This window comes from Parus major, chromosome 3, assembly GCF_001522545.3.
Source record: "Parus major isolate Abel chromosome 3, Parus_major1.1, whole genome shotgun sequence".
Lineage (NCBI taxonomy): Eukaryota > Metazoa > Chordata > Aves > Passeriformes > Paridae > Parus > Parus major.
The window spans coordinates 15,618,067-15,631,561 of record NC_031770.1 but is presented as its reverse complement, the minus strand read 5'-3'; the positions used below and the strand labels follow the sequence as shown (position 1 = coordinate 15,631,561).

At 49.3% G+C, this 13,495-nt stretch overlaps 1 protein-coding gene across 1 annotated transcript in view; it reads left to right on the top strand.

Annotated features, from left to right (window-relative positions):
- Window positions 1–13,495, top strand: part of GALNT14 (polypeptide N-acetylgalactosaminyltransferase 14) — a 92,506-nt gene that overhangs the window by 24,780 nt on the left and 54,231 nt on the right. The window contains exon 2 of the mRNA XM_015623271.2: window positions 8,039–8,208. Within this exon, the coding sequence (XP_015478757.1) occupies window positions 8,039–8,208 (170 nt within the window). The remainder of the gene's footprint in view (window positions 1–8,038; window positions 8,209–13,495) is intronic.

The following is a 13,495-nucleotide window of genomic DNA, read 5'->3' as shown; positions in this document are numbered from 1 at the left end:
ATGTTGCCTTAATTTCTTTCACAATTAGTGCCCTTTGTAATTGCTGACGGCCTTTGGGGAGCAGCTCTTGCTCTCACCCACGTACCGGCTGTGCAGCCAGCAGAGGATGGCACTGAGTGGTGGCAGTGGGCTGCGGAGGGGCTGCCTGTGGTGCACCAGTTAACGTGGCCCCGTGACCCCAAAGACACTCTTTGGCATCTCCTGTCACCCTGGTGAGCCTGGAGAGGGTTGCTGAGGGAATCCTCTCTGGCAGGAGGGGAAAGGTGTTTTTGGGAATTAGCAGGTGGAGAACGATGGAGAGAGCCCAGGGGAGATGTGAGTATCCCACTGCTGATGGGAGTAGCAGTGGGAGTACTGGTGGGGGACTGCTCCCATCAGCTCAGGGGAGTTGGCTTGGGAATTGATGCTCAATTCATGGTGGGGCTGCTGCTATTCCAGATGTTTTCCACTTAATTTGTTTGTTTTTAAATCTGAAATCTTAAAAAATAAAAATCGTGGTGAAAGCAGAGACTTAAAATATATTTTGTCTGGTTTGCCATCCAGAATTATAATTTGTAAACCCATTAGATGGTTCACAGGTACCAGTGGACTTGAATTGGCATTGTTCATCCTTTTCTTGGGGCTGTGGGAAAACACAGAAGACAATTTTTTGATTGACCTGGGGAGACTGATGCAGCCCAAGCACAATCAGTTGAACTGAGAAGTCCCGGGAGAGCTGTGGGCAGGGGTAGGAGGAAATGACCAAAAATCCTCTCCATCCTTCTGCTTGACTCCCAGCACAGAGCTGGGTCTTCTCTTTTGTCCAGTCAGCAGCTTGGTTTGTGCTGACCTCCTAAATATTCAGCTCATTATACACTGTAACATATAAATAAAACAGAAGCAGGCAGCAATATTCTCCAGGAGGATATAATCGGCTTCCTTTCCTTTTTAATTATACAGGATTTGTCTCCATGTGTCAGGCTATCCTATGGGCTAATTTATAATTTTAAAGAGTTAAGATCTGTGTTCTTTATGTAGTGAGACTCTGATTTGGAGTCCAAGATGAAAGAGCATCTTTTTAGGTGGAAATGCAAGGAATTTTGTTGCTGGATGTTGTTTCTAGAGGTCAGTGGTCCTGCATTCCTTTCCCTTGTCACAGAGAGGCAGGAGGTTCTTCACTGCTTTGGAGATGGTGAGGGCCCCCATGGGAATTCCTGGGATCTGTCTGGGGTGTGTGATGCTGACTGCTAACATTGCCTGTCAGTCTGTAGAGGCAGGATGGTGGCCTGGTGCTACAGTGGATAGGAGTACTGTCCACGTATGGAGCTCTGCTGCCTGCGGGAGATGTGGATATATTTTAACCTGGCACTGCTGCCAGTGCAGCAGTTGCTTGCTGATAAGTGTGGTGTGAACTCTGAGCTGACTTGTTTTCTCCTAAGGGAAGCCCTTGAAACAAAATTTGGCTTTTCATCAAAGCAATGAATCTGTCATCTTTCCCTCTCTGCAGCTTGGAGTCCCCTGCTCCTGATTTGCAAATAAATTCCCCATTTTGGTGGCTGCCCTGGCCATCCATTTTAAAATTAAAGCTTTGGTGCCCTTACTGGGAAAAGCATCAGTAATTCTCCAGTGGCTTTTCATGCTGTTATATTTGGCTGGAGACTTCAGCAGGTTCAAGCCTCTGGAGGGTGTTTCAGACCATGTATGTTGTTTACCACAGATACAGACAGGAAGATACACAAATTACTGGTTCTATCTGTGATTGACATAACGATGGCCCAGATTCCTTAGCCCTGGGTCAGCTGCTTGCACTGACTGAGTGGCCAACAACCTGAGCTGATGCCAGTTGAGTGTAGTGACAGTAAGAGGAAGATGTTGAAGAGCCTTCTCCAAGGCCTCGGATAGGATATCTCCATCCAGGCTGAAGTTGCAGCTGTACTTTGTGAAGGTCAGGTCTTCCAGTTCTTGAAGGTCACATCTTCTTCCATGGCCCCTTTCCAGCTTTTGTTGCTCCTGTTGCCTGATGCAGTAGGTGCCTGGATTGTCTAAATGTGTGTGTGCTCCACAGGAGAGATCTGGGCTCTGCCCACACAGGAGCAGATGTTAGAGGTGTTAGAGGGAAGGGGAGCACAAGGGCAGAAAAGGCAGTGACAGTGTGGTCCTGGCCTCAGGGCCAAGTGAGAAAGTGATCCACTGAAAGTTCCTCAAGGACTCATGCTCCCTGCTGAGGTAGCAGAGGAGGAGGAGATGCTCCATCCTTTGAAGATGGAGCTGAATGCCTGTGGATGTGCGTGAGCAGGAAGGGTCAGTGACAATGAGAAGTTTGATGGCAAATGCTCAAAGCTTCTCCAGAGACCCCAGCTGCAGGCCAGGCTTTGCTGGAGAAGTGCTTTGCTTTAATTAGGCATCTGTATTAATATTTTATTTGATTTTTCTTTTGTTTTGTTCTTTCTTCCCCCAAAGTGCAGTCAGAACAGGCTCGAATCTGAAGCTTTTCCTTGAGAGACAAAAAAAGTCACTTCCAAGCAGGGGGAAGTGCTTACTCTCCTTGGAGCAGGGCTGGATCCTGAATCTTCTGTGCATCCCCATGGGGTCCCAGAGGAGCTGCCACCAAGGTGCTCATGCATGTTGTGCCCAGGTGCCAGTGCAGGAGGAAGAGGAGTTCCACAGCCCTCAAATAAATGAACTGGAGCTAAAATTGCAATGGGTCAGGAAACTAACTAGGGCAGATCATGGCCAGGGCCCAGAGCTACCTCCATTCCCAGTGTGTGGTTTTTGTCAGCACAAAGGAGGGGCACTGAGCCAGTGAAGTACTTAACTTCAGGCATTTAAACAGAGATTTCTGTCGGTTCCTACAAATGCCTGGAGTCACTTAAGTTTGTATTTAAGTGCTTGATTGGCTTAGGGATTGTGCAGTTAGGGGAAGGAGGGTAAGAGGAAGGAGGTGACTTCCAGGGTTGGTACAGGTTTGGTGCTTAATGGTACCTGATGTACTGGAGCATGTGTTGCAGATTGAGTACAAATCCTGTTTTCCAGAGACCCACAGCCTGCTTTTGGCACTACCACATCATCTTTGGATGGTGCTTCCTGTCTCCCCCTTGTATCCTGGGGCTGAGGCCACCAGGATGCACAGTGCTGCTCGCTCAGGGCTAAGCCGAGGCGCTGGGCTCTACACGATGCCAAAACCTGACTGAAGGATCTCGTACCTCTGTGCTCCATCTGGGTTATTCAAGGATGAGGACAAAGGCAGTCTGATGCTGTCCCACTTTTTCTCCTTCTGGTCCTGCTGACCCTCTTAAGTGCATGCTCTGGCACCAGGGGACGAGGAGGGATGAGCCCTATCCTGTTTGAAGTATTATAATCCTTTCAGATGGCATTAGTTCCTGGGCCAGCAGCAGCTCTATAATTGAACCTCCTGTTTGCAGGGCCCCCGCGCTTCAGTGAGACTTCTAAATCTCATTTGTATAATGCCTAGTTGCAATTCCTGCTGAAAGATTGCCCTCTGCCTCCAGTGCCCCCAAGCCTGCTGAGCACAAAGATGTCCTCGCTGGCAGAGGAGTGACAGAGCGTGACCAGGCAGCAGCATGCTGCATGGCATCTGAGTTTCCAGAGCTTTCACGTGCTTATTGGAGCTTTTGATAGGCTGATGTAAGTTTTTATTTCCCCCTCCTCTCCTGTTTTTTAATGCCTGAGTCCCAGGGAAGGGGCTCGGTGGTGAGTGCTCAGTCAGGTGTTATGTCGGGATGAGATTTTCCAGGGAAAGGTGGATTTGAAGGGAAACAAGGTAGAGGCATGTTTGGCTGCTGCCAGACTCCTTTGGGGTCATTTTTGCCACCTGCACAGGCAAAATCCTTTTTCTGGCCAAATGGGTTCCCTGGAAAATCCTGTCAGCTCTGCCAGCCCCCTGTGCTGGCTTGGGTTTGCTGCCTTCTGAAAGGCTGCTCATGGCACTGGTGTGATTCACTCTGGTCTGAAAGCAGAACTCGGCAGCCCCAAAAGGAAAATGGCTTTTATTTTAGCAAAGGCTTAAGTTCTCTATGTCAAAACAGTGCCACAAAAGAAGAAAGTGAATCAGAATGTCCCTTTGGCTCGCACTGCCCACTCCTTGCCTTGCTGGGCAGCTGGAGGCTGGCCCCGGGGACCGGTGTGACCTGCCTGTCCCCAGTCACTGCTGGCTCCTCTTGTTTCACCCAACATGCCCTTTCTGTGCTGGCTGCCTCTGGGTGGCCAAAGTGCTGCCAGAACTGCCTGTTCCTTGCCCAGTGTCCAGCCTGGCCGGGCCCCCCGTGCCATGCAGGGTGCCGGGGGCTGCCTGCCGGGGGACGTCGCGGGCCCGCAGCAGCAGCCGGCTGGGCTGCGTGTTCCTCCTTCCCGCTCCAGCGATCCCTGCTGTACTGTAATCACACAATTATTATGCCATTAAAATGTCATATTCGCAGAAATCCACATAAACAAGGCATTAGCAGTTGCCAGAAAATTGTAGTTTTGCTGCTAATGACCCATTTTCCCCCCACAGAACCACTCCTTTTGTTCTTAAATATTATTTTTTCCCTTCTTTGTTTCTTTGCTTTTTTTTTTGTTTCATTTTGTTTTGTTTCTGAGCTATGATTTAAGAGGCAGATGACGAATTACGTCTTTGAACTGAGAGGCTTTTAATCTTTAATGTACAGTTACAGTGAAAAGCTGCCTCTGTGCTTGCTCTGGGCTGTGTGCCCTAAGCCAACAAGGGTGATGGGTGGTTTTGGATGATGTGCCTTTAGTGGGTCATTTTTTGGGGGGTGCTTTACTGAAATGGCAGAGAAAGCTTTTGGGGAGCCCTGCTCTTGGCTGGGTGCTGGTATGAGATGGAAACTTATCTCCACAATAAATTTTGTCCCTGTCTTCTTGTGAGTGTCCCTCTTGCTGACCACCCCTGGGGATCCCCAGTGTGGTCTTGGAAGAGGCAACACTTGTTTGCCAAGAGCAGACATCTGCCCCTTGGATACATTTTTATTCTCTTTCAGGCTCATTGAGTCTCTCCAACTCTTTTAAGCGTTGTCTGTGTTTCCTTATAATTAATACCAGTCATTAAACTGCAGTGTTGAAAGAGAAATTACCTAATTCGAAGAAAAAAAATGAAAATTTATTACTGGTACGTGAGAGAAAATGAATAGGAAACTTGGAGAGATGAGCCCTGTAGAAGATAAATAGAAAGGCAAGTGGAGTATTGACTTGATCCTTTTCTAGTGCAGGGTAATTTGGCCTCTAAAGTGAGTTAGATCATAATAAATTAAATTTAGATTTCTGCACATCAGTTAAATAACTCCCAAGACAGAATTCTGCTGTGAGGAGGAGGTGATAATACATTGCAGAAATATTGTCATGAAGACCTTGTCTGGTAACCTGTAACCAATGTGCTGTCCCTTGGTGAGCAAAGGGGATTTCTTCTGATGCTTTGACTCTCATTCCCTGTCTCTGGTCAGGTGCAGGTGAGAAACAGGGGAGTCCATGTGTGCATGTTGGTGAGATTTCCTGCTTCCTGCTGCTTGCAGAGCTGGGAGCTTTTCATGCTTTCTTCTTCTGCTTTGAGCAGGTATGTTTTGCAGAGGTCAGTGTGCACCTGTGTCTGAGATGAGCATTCTGCTCCAATTTCAGCTACCCTTTTAAGGAGGCTTGGGATGGAAAGAACACCCAGAAGATTTGGAAAAGCAAATGACCAACCTCCAGTATCTACCTCTGGCTGAGAAAGCGAACCCGATCCCTGGTCTTGTTTTGTGGCCAGATAGGGATTAAAACAACTCTTTAATCTCTGGCATCTAGTTACTGTTGATCTCAGGTGTGTATTTAATTACCCAATATTTAGTTTCCATCCCACTGATAGCTTTCCTCAGCCCTAAGAAGACAACCTGGGTGAATCAGGGTGGGCTGGTATCTTTCAGGTGGACATTGCACAGGAGTATTAATTAGTCACTGCAGAGTGAAGTAGGAATGCAATCCTGGAATGCAAGGTATTCCCAGAACAGGATGAGAGGTGAATACTGTGGGGTAAGGCACTGGTGTTTGTCCATGTATCCATTTAGTACTGGGACCCCATCCCTGGTAACAGGACATTAGTGGAGTTGGATGCTGGAAAAATGGCATCCCAGACCATGGAGCACCTTGCTATGTGTCAAGCCCTGCTTCTGCTGCCTGGCCAGAGCATTGCTGCCCTTGCATCAGGTGCAGAAGCTCCAGTTTTATTGAGGGAATCCAACAGCCCTCCCACCTGAGCCATCAGATTCTTGCTCAGCTGCACCCTTCTAGCTGATCCAAGGCTGTCAGGGGTAACTGACATCACAAAAACCAAAACAACGTATATACACACACACACATCTTACAGCCTTAAGTGCTGTGTGGCCACTTTTGGAAGCCATTTCTCTTCTTATTAAGTTTGATAAAGCTAACTTTTATTTTTTCTTCACAGCATTAAAATTTAGGGACTGCGGCTCCGGTGATTGTTTCAGCAGCGCCAAGCCTCCTGGGGTCATCGTGAAATCTTATAAACATCAGGCTGTCGGTGGCTCCGCGATGCAATCGCCTCACTTTTCCCTCATCTTTTACTGTGGTGCTAAATCATGTTTTGCAAGATGCCTTAGAAAAAACCAACATAAACAGCATTTATCACCCTGTGCACGTCAGCCCTCCTGAAAGTCCGTGGCCGGGTTGTATGCGTCCTCCTCGTAAAACTCCTGCAGGGACCTTACTGGTTTCATAACTTTCTCCCAGCCTTGAATAACTTTATTCCAGTCCTGAATAACTTCCTCTCAGTATGGCTGGTGACTCAGGGGTTTCTTCTGATCTTCTTGCACTGGGGTAGGTGCTGGAGGAGGTCCTGAGAAGGCCATGGGGTCACACCAGGGGAGGATGAATACAACCCTGTGTCTGGAAACCCCTGCATCCCTGGAATTTGTTGTCTCTTTGGGAGTGCTCGTGTCGCTGTAACCCAGAGTGGTGTGGGGCGTCCTGTGGCTGGAGGTGCCTGGCTTGCTCCTGTGGTGGTTCACTTGCAGGAGCTGGTGCTCCCTCCTCCCCTTCCTGTGACTACAAAAAATGCACTGCCAGATGCGAGTAAAATCAATTACAGGATAAAAATCGCCCTTTTCAAAAGCTTCATTTTGCGCTATTAGCAGGCAAAATCGGCTTTGAGATGTTGTGAACTGAGAAGGGGGGGAAAAAAAAAGAGGAGCAGAAGAAAAGATCAATTATTGGATAAGATCACAATTTTCTTTAGGGCTGAGTTGTCTGTAAATGTTTGCATCTCTCAGTGTTACAGGTAGGCTGAGATCAAAGAGGTTGTGCTGCTGTAGCGATGAGATCTTATCGGCGCTGTTTTGTGCTGGCTGCCTCAGATGCTGCCAAAGGATGCTTAAACCCCGACAGCACCGAGCCTCCAAGAAATGCTTAAACCCCCGAAGGTTGTTGAACTGCTGGGTAACCCCAAAATGCAGTGCTTCCATCCTTCTGGAGTTGGGGGGGACCGCACAGGCACGTGCTTCCCTGCACTTTTCCCTGCAGTAGGGGTCTGTGGGAGAGGTGTGGTGGCAAAGATGGACTGAGATTGGGCTGGGAGCATGATAGCCCCCTTCTTCCAGGGTCCTGTTGCTGGAGCTGGGGCTAGGATGTGGCTGTGGAAATGTGGGATTACTCCATTCCTACCCAAAAGGTTATGGGGGCAATGGGTCATGTGATGTAAAATACCTTTGTTTTTTGGCTGGAGGGAAATTAAAACAATTACAAAGCTTTTGTGCTGTTACATTTTCTTGAGTGCTGCTTGAGACGCGGATCCACTGAAGACCTGAATTTGGTTTCAAATTAGTCATTTTAATTCAAATTGGCAGGCTGTATTTGACATATTTTTTCAGGACCTAAGGATGAAAAGTAAACCCTGAAGACCTGATGGGACTCCTCGTTAGCCTGCCCTTGCAATGCTTGCCCGAGTTGCAGGGCTGACTGGCCTCCGGCGGGGCTTGGGAGGACCTCTGGAGCGGGGTCAGGCGCCCTCCGGTCTCTGCTCTCTCTAACGGGGCTGACTTTGTGCGCGCAGGAACCAGACGTGGACTGGGACGACCTCTGGGATCAGTTTGAAGAGCGGAGGTACCTGAGTGCCCGGAGGTGGAAGGGCGGCGAGGACCCGTACCGGCTCCATGCCTTTAACCAGCGGGAGAGCGAGAGGATCCCCAGTGACCGCGCTGTCCGCGACACCCGCCATCACAGGTTCTGCCTCCCCCTGGCTCCTCCTGATCTTCCTCACCAAACTTCTTGACAGGGGGGCATAGTCCTGTTCCCCTTCAGGGCTGTGGTTTTGGGCTGCCAGTGGGTGCTCTTGGGATTGGGTCTGCCTGCGTTGTATTTCTGGGATTGAGTCTTTCCCTTTGCTTGATTTCTTGGCATGTCTGGAAGTCTTAAGCCTGTCAATTGAAACTGTATAAATTACACCAGGACCATAGGAAAAGAAAGGAAAGGCCTTCGTTTTCCCTTTAGAAAAGTAATGGGTTTGCAAGAGCAAGTTTCAGCGATAGGCAAAGTCTTCACTGGTGGTGGGAAGTCTTGCTTTGCAGACGATGCAGTGAGGTGATGCAAGTAGGATAAAATAACTGTTAAGGGTTTAAATTGCTCTGCAGAGAGAAGAGTAGGGAATAAGGGGTAATTGCTGTGTGGGGAAAAGAGAAGGGTAATATTTGTTGGGTTGCTAGCTGCTCCAGCACCCACCACTGAGGTAAAAAATATCCTTTGATGCCCAAAGGAGATCTTGGGAAGGGCAGGGAGGGAGGATTGCAGCAATGGTTGCTTGTAGCTGCACTCTCTTGTCAGTGTGAGAAGGGTGGGGTGGTAATTTTGGGGCACCCTTCTTGCTGAGGTGTCAGCTGTAGTCTCCCTTTGGTTGTCTTTCCTAACTCACTGGGGAAGAGCTGCCCTTCCAGCTGAAGGTCAGTGGGGTTAATTGTTAGTTTGCTGTATGGGGTGCTGTGGGGATGTCTCAGAGGGGAAGGAGAAGCTCCCAAGGTCCTCTCGATCCAGTTTTCCTCCTTGTCATATTAGGACACAGCATGTTCCTGGCCCCTGCTGTCGGTCACCAGTCCACAGCTGGTGAAAGCTCTTTCCATGGAGCTGTGCCTGGCATTATGTCCCAACTTGCTGGCAGCAGCTGTCTCTCTAGTGCCTTGTCCTAGGAGCCCTTTTGGACAAGTCCTGCTCTGGTGAGAGCTGTGTGCTGGACCCAGCCATGACACCCTGCTGGCCCTGTTGCACCTTCCTCCCAGATCAGAGTGACTCCACTCCTGGCATCTGACCCAACTCTGAACTTCCCCTATTCCAGTTCAAATGCAGCACTCAGGCTGAAATGCTGACACAGCACCAGTTCCCCAGCCCTGTAACAAGCAATGTGCTTATTTATTTATTTAGCTTCTTTTTGTTGTAAGGACCAGATGCTCCTTTCTCCGGAGAAAAGCTGTCAGCCCTGACGGACGCCTGTTATAGCTGAGCAGAGAGCGAATGTGCTATTCCTGGAGAGAATTAATGCCAGGGATTTTAACCATCTGCCCTATTAAAAGGGAAGATTGGCTCGGTTGCCCCTTGCCTCCCCTCACTGTGCGGTGGCAGTCACCTTGTTCCTGGGCGGGCAGACATAGCACTGAGTGCTCCTGTGAAAGAAAAGTTCTCATTAAGGAGGAAGTGAGGGCACAGCACATGGGAGGGGCTGGGGCTAATTTAATTTGTTTCCAATTTCCTTAACCCGGTAATTGGATTCTGATTTATTGAATATGCCTGAAGAACGCTGCGGATGATGCACCATTAGCCAAGCATTAGAGTGGCCACGGAGGAAATGGAGCTGCCGGCAGATCTGGGGGAGGCAGGCGCTGTTCAGGAGGATGGAGGAGGGAGAAGGATCTGGGACTGGTGGTTGAGAGAGAGAGAGGAAAGTACAGAACTGAGCCCTCTCTGGAAAAGTAATCCTTACTTACAGCACTGGTGTCCCAGGAGCTGCTGCAGGTGATGCTCAGGCCCTGTCATGCAAACTGGAAGCTGGTCTTGAATTGTGCAGCAGAAATGTGAAGGCATGGATAGGCATGGCCTGCTCTCAGAGCAAGAAGAAATTGCTGATGGCTGTGCAAGAACATACAAAGGGAATCCAGCATGGGGTTGACTAGATGCCCTCCTGTGAAGGGGAGAGCAGGATTGTGTGGACCAGGCTCTTGTGAGAGAAAGGACGCCCACAGTGCTTGTGCTGCATGTCCTACTGGTGGCTTGGTTTCAAGGGAGAACCTGGGTTAAGCTGCTCAGAGTGAACTCAGAGGGTCAGGTCTCAATTCTACTCCAGTTGACTCTGGGGCAATTCAGGACCCCACAAGAAGGGGTACCACTGTGCCAAGAGGCTCCTGCCCACCTCGCACCTTGTGCGAGGATTTTAGGAGGCTTTGGAGAGGGTCTTGTCCATCATTTCAGCTCATTGGCATTGATAAGCAACTTCTCCTTCAGCCTCTCAGTCAGATGTGCTCTGCTCTGTGACAAGGTTTCCAGTGTGTTGGTTCTCCATCCTTCATTGCCTCTGTATGACGTGTGGCAGCACCAAGATGCATGGACTGTCAGACCATGGTAATACCCAGAGACCCATACACTATATCCTAATCCTGGGGACTGGGATGTGGGAATGCTGCTCCTTACAGCTTATCTGTGGGGTGTTTTTCATTAGGATGGTCGCAGAAAATTTTTTTTGGTGTTTTCTCTGCTAATCCAGCCAAGTATCTGGACTTGCCAGTGATAGCTGAATATACAAAGTCTGGCAAGGGCTGAGCAGCAAGCTCCTTGCCAGGAGGTCATGGAGAGGGCAAATACTTTCAATGGGATAGGATGTGGCACTGACAGCCAGTTGCTTAGCAATGTTTGCTGGATTTATTTTGTTTTTAAATTGTGGCCAGTGGAATAGTTTCAGATGGAAAGGAATTGCAGTGTTCCAAGAAATCAGAGCAGGAGAAACTGTGGTGGCTCTCTTTGTCTACTTCTGTCTAGTGCAGGGCTATGAACTTCAGCTTGGTTTGTGGGTGATTTCAGCCATGGAACTGTCATGCTTTCCGTGCACTACCTTGTGTCACTTGGCCTGGGAGATCTCACAGCTGGAGCATCGCTAAGCCCTTGGACCACATAAAGGGCTGCCTTTCTCCAAGGAGAAGACCTTGGATGGTCCTGTGGTTGTGCTTCCCATGCCCACCAAAACTCAAGGTTAGAACATCTGTGATTGCATAGCAGACTGGACCTGGAGCTCGGTGGCACACCCAGACTCTGCACAGCCAGCTCATGCCTCTGGAGTGGGTGGCTAGTCTCCCTCCACCACGGTAGCCACATGCACTTGGGATTACCTCATCCCCACCTCCTACAACTCCCACCATCAAACTGCGGGACCGAAACGGCAGTGAATGAGTCAGTGGCAGGCGTGAGCACGGGGAGGGGAGAGGAGCTGAGGTTTCCAGTATTGCTCAGTGGCTTGGAAAGCCGACAGGGAGGATGTGTCGCGATCAGCCAGAAGATTTTGTCGTGATGGCTCCTGGGCTTTTTCCATCTGTGGCAGACAGCTCCTGGGGAGGGTGGTATTCACCACGCCAGTGCTCCATATGCTGCTTGGGCTGACCTCCTCCTCCCAGTGCTCTGCTGGGTTTGATGGATGTGCAGATGCTGTTGTGGCTGCCAGGCTCCGTGGCCGGCACCAGCCTGGGCGGGGGTTTGTGCTGGCTGAGGGCGGCAAAGCAGAGAGGGGAAATCAGGGACAAGGAGAGGAGATGAGAGGCTGGAGGAGAGGTGAAAGCCTCCAGCAGACTTCTCCAGCTATTGCAAATCACATCAGCCAGCTTCAGGCATCTCCCAGTGTCTGTTTTCCTCTATTTGTCTTGTTTTTTTCTTCAGCAGTGCCACTACATGTTTATTAGTGCTGTCTCAAGAGCTGATAAAGCAAGAAGGCTGGGGATGGAGCCCTCTCAAATTCTAGCATAAGACTCATTTTTGAAGTTCCATCCTTCCCTGAGTCGCAAGTGCTTTACAAGAGGTCCTACCTACCCAACTGAAGTTTAATTTTACTGCTCTTAGGGATGTGTTTGTGTATGTGTGTGTCTGAAATAGAGAAAGCAGCTGCTAAGATCAAGTTGTGATTGAAACACAGCGCTGGCAGGGATGCTGCAGGCATGAAGATCAGGTGTTGCATTGTCTGCTGAAGGTGAGAGCATCCTGGCAGACCAGAAGTGAGGTCCTGCCAACTTGTGCCCCATAAAAGCTCTGCTATTATAGTGTGTCCTATTCTCTTTGAGGAGAGCAGCACACTCAGTATTTCCTCCAGGTTTCTTCTCTTAAATTCCTGTGCTAAGCCAGCTGGAGAGTGTCCCTTGGGTAACAAGGCTGCTTAGGACTGGTTGCTCTGCTCATATGGACTGTTTATGGAGGGATGAGAAGATGCAGGTGATGCCTGTGAGGTTTCCCTAAGGCAGAGCTGCTGTCTTGTATTCTCAAGGTCCAGAAATGTCAGGATTTCAGCCCTTGGGCAGGAGCATTATACACTGCAGTGCTGCTTTGACCCATTAATTTCAGCTTGCATCCCGAGGGTGCAGAGCTTGCACATTCCACGTCACGGTGGAGCAGCTGTGGTTGGGGTAGGCAAAAATACCTGGCTGTGTTGAGTGTGGGGATGACTGGGAAGAAAAGGTGGTCCTGAGAGTCACCTCTGCTGAGTGTGGTACCTGTTACATGGCCTCCTGGGGCTGAGGGTGGCTCTCTGCCGTTCTCTGTGTCCCACTTGGACACGGCTGGTACATGGGAGCGCATGTTGGCATCCCTGTGCAGATGACCAGAGGGCAGCTGTGGCACATGCAGGCTCTGGAGTGGCTCCATTTTTGGGTGAGTTGATGATTGCCACCCAGGAGTGGCAAGTGATGAGAATATGGTGATATCTTCTTGGGAATGAGGAGTTGAAGGGGAGAAAAGTAGGTTCTGACATCTTTGTCTTTGGTGTTCAGGATGTTCATGATGCCCTTAGACTTCTCACATTGCATCTCTTCTTCAAACTTCCTTTCCCTCCAGACCAAAACTACTTTGAGGTTGTTCTTGAGGTGGACACTGGGTCTCAGGGAGCTCCACACTGGGATTTAAGCATCTTACCTTTGTTGCTTTGTTTCTTGAGAGTCCCCAAAGGAGCAATGTAATGTCTGGAGAACAGTATGTATGGAAAAGCCCAGGCAGGACAGAGAGGGACTCTGCTCTGCTGTCCTCAGTGGTACCTGGACATCAGACCTGCAGAAGCAGGTAAATTCCTAGGGTCCCTAGGGTAACCTTTGGGTGACCAAACCCACTGTGAATTTGAGGGAAGGTTTGTAGGGACCTAGATGGATCTTGCACAATTGAGAGCAGAACCAAACCTATAGATTTTTGAGGTCTCCTGTTATCTTTCACTTTACTGACTCCATACATTTCTTACTCTGGACTGTAGCTAGGCTAATCCACTTTCCTGTGTAATGCAGACTAA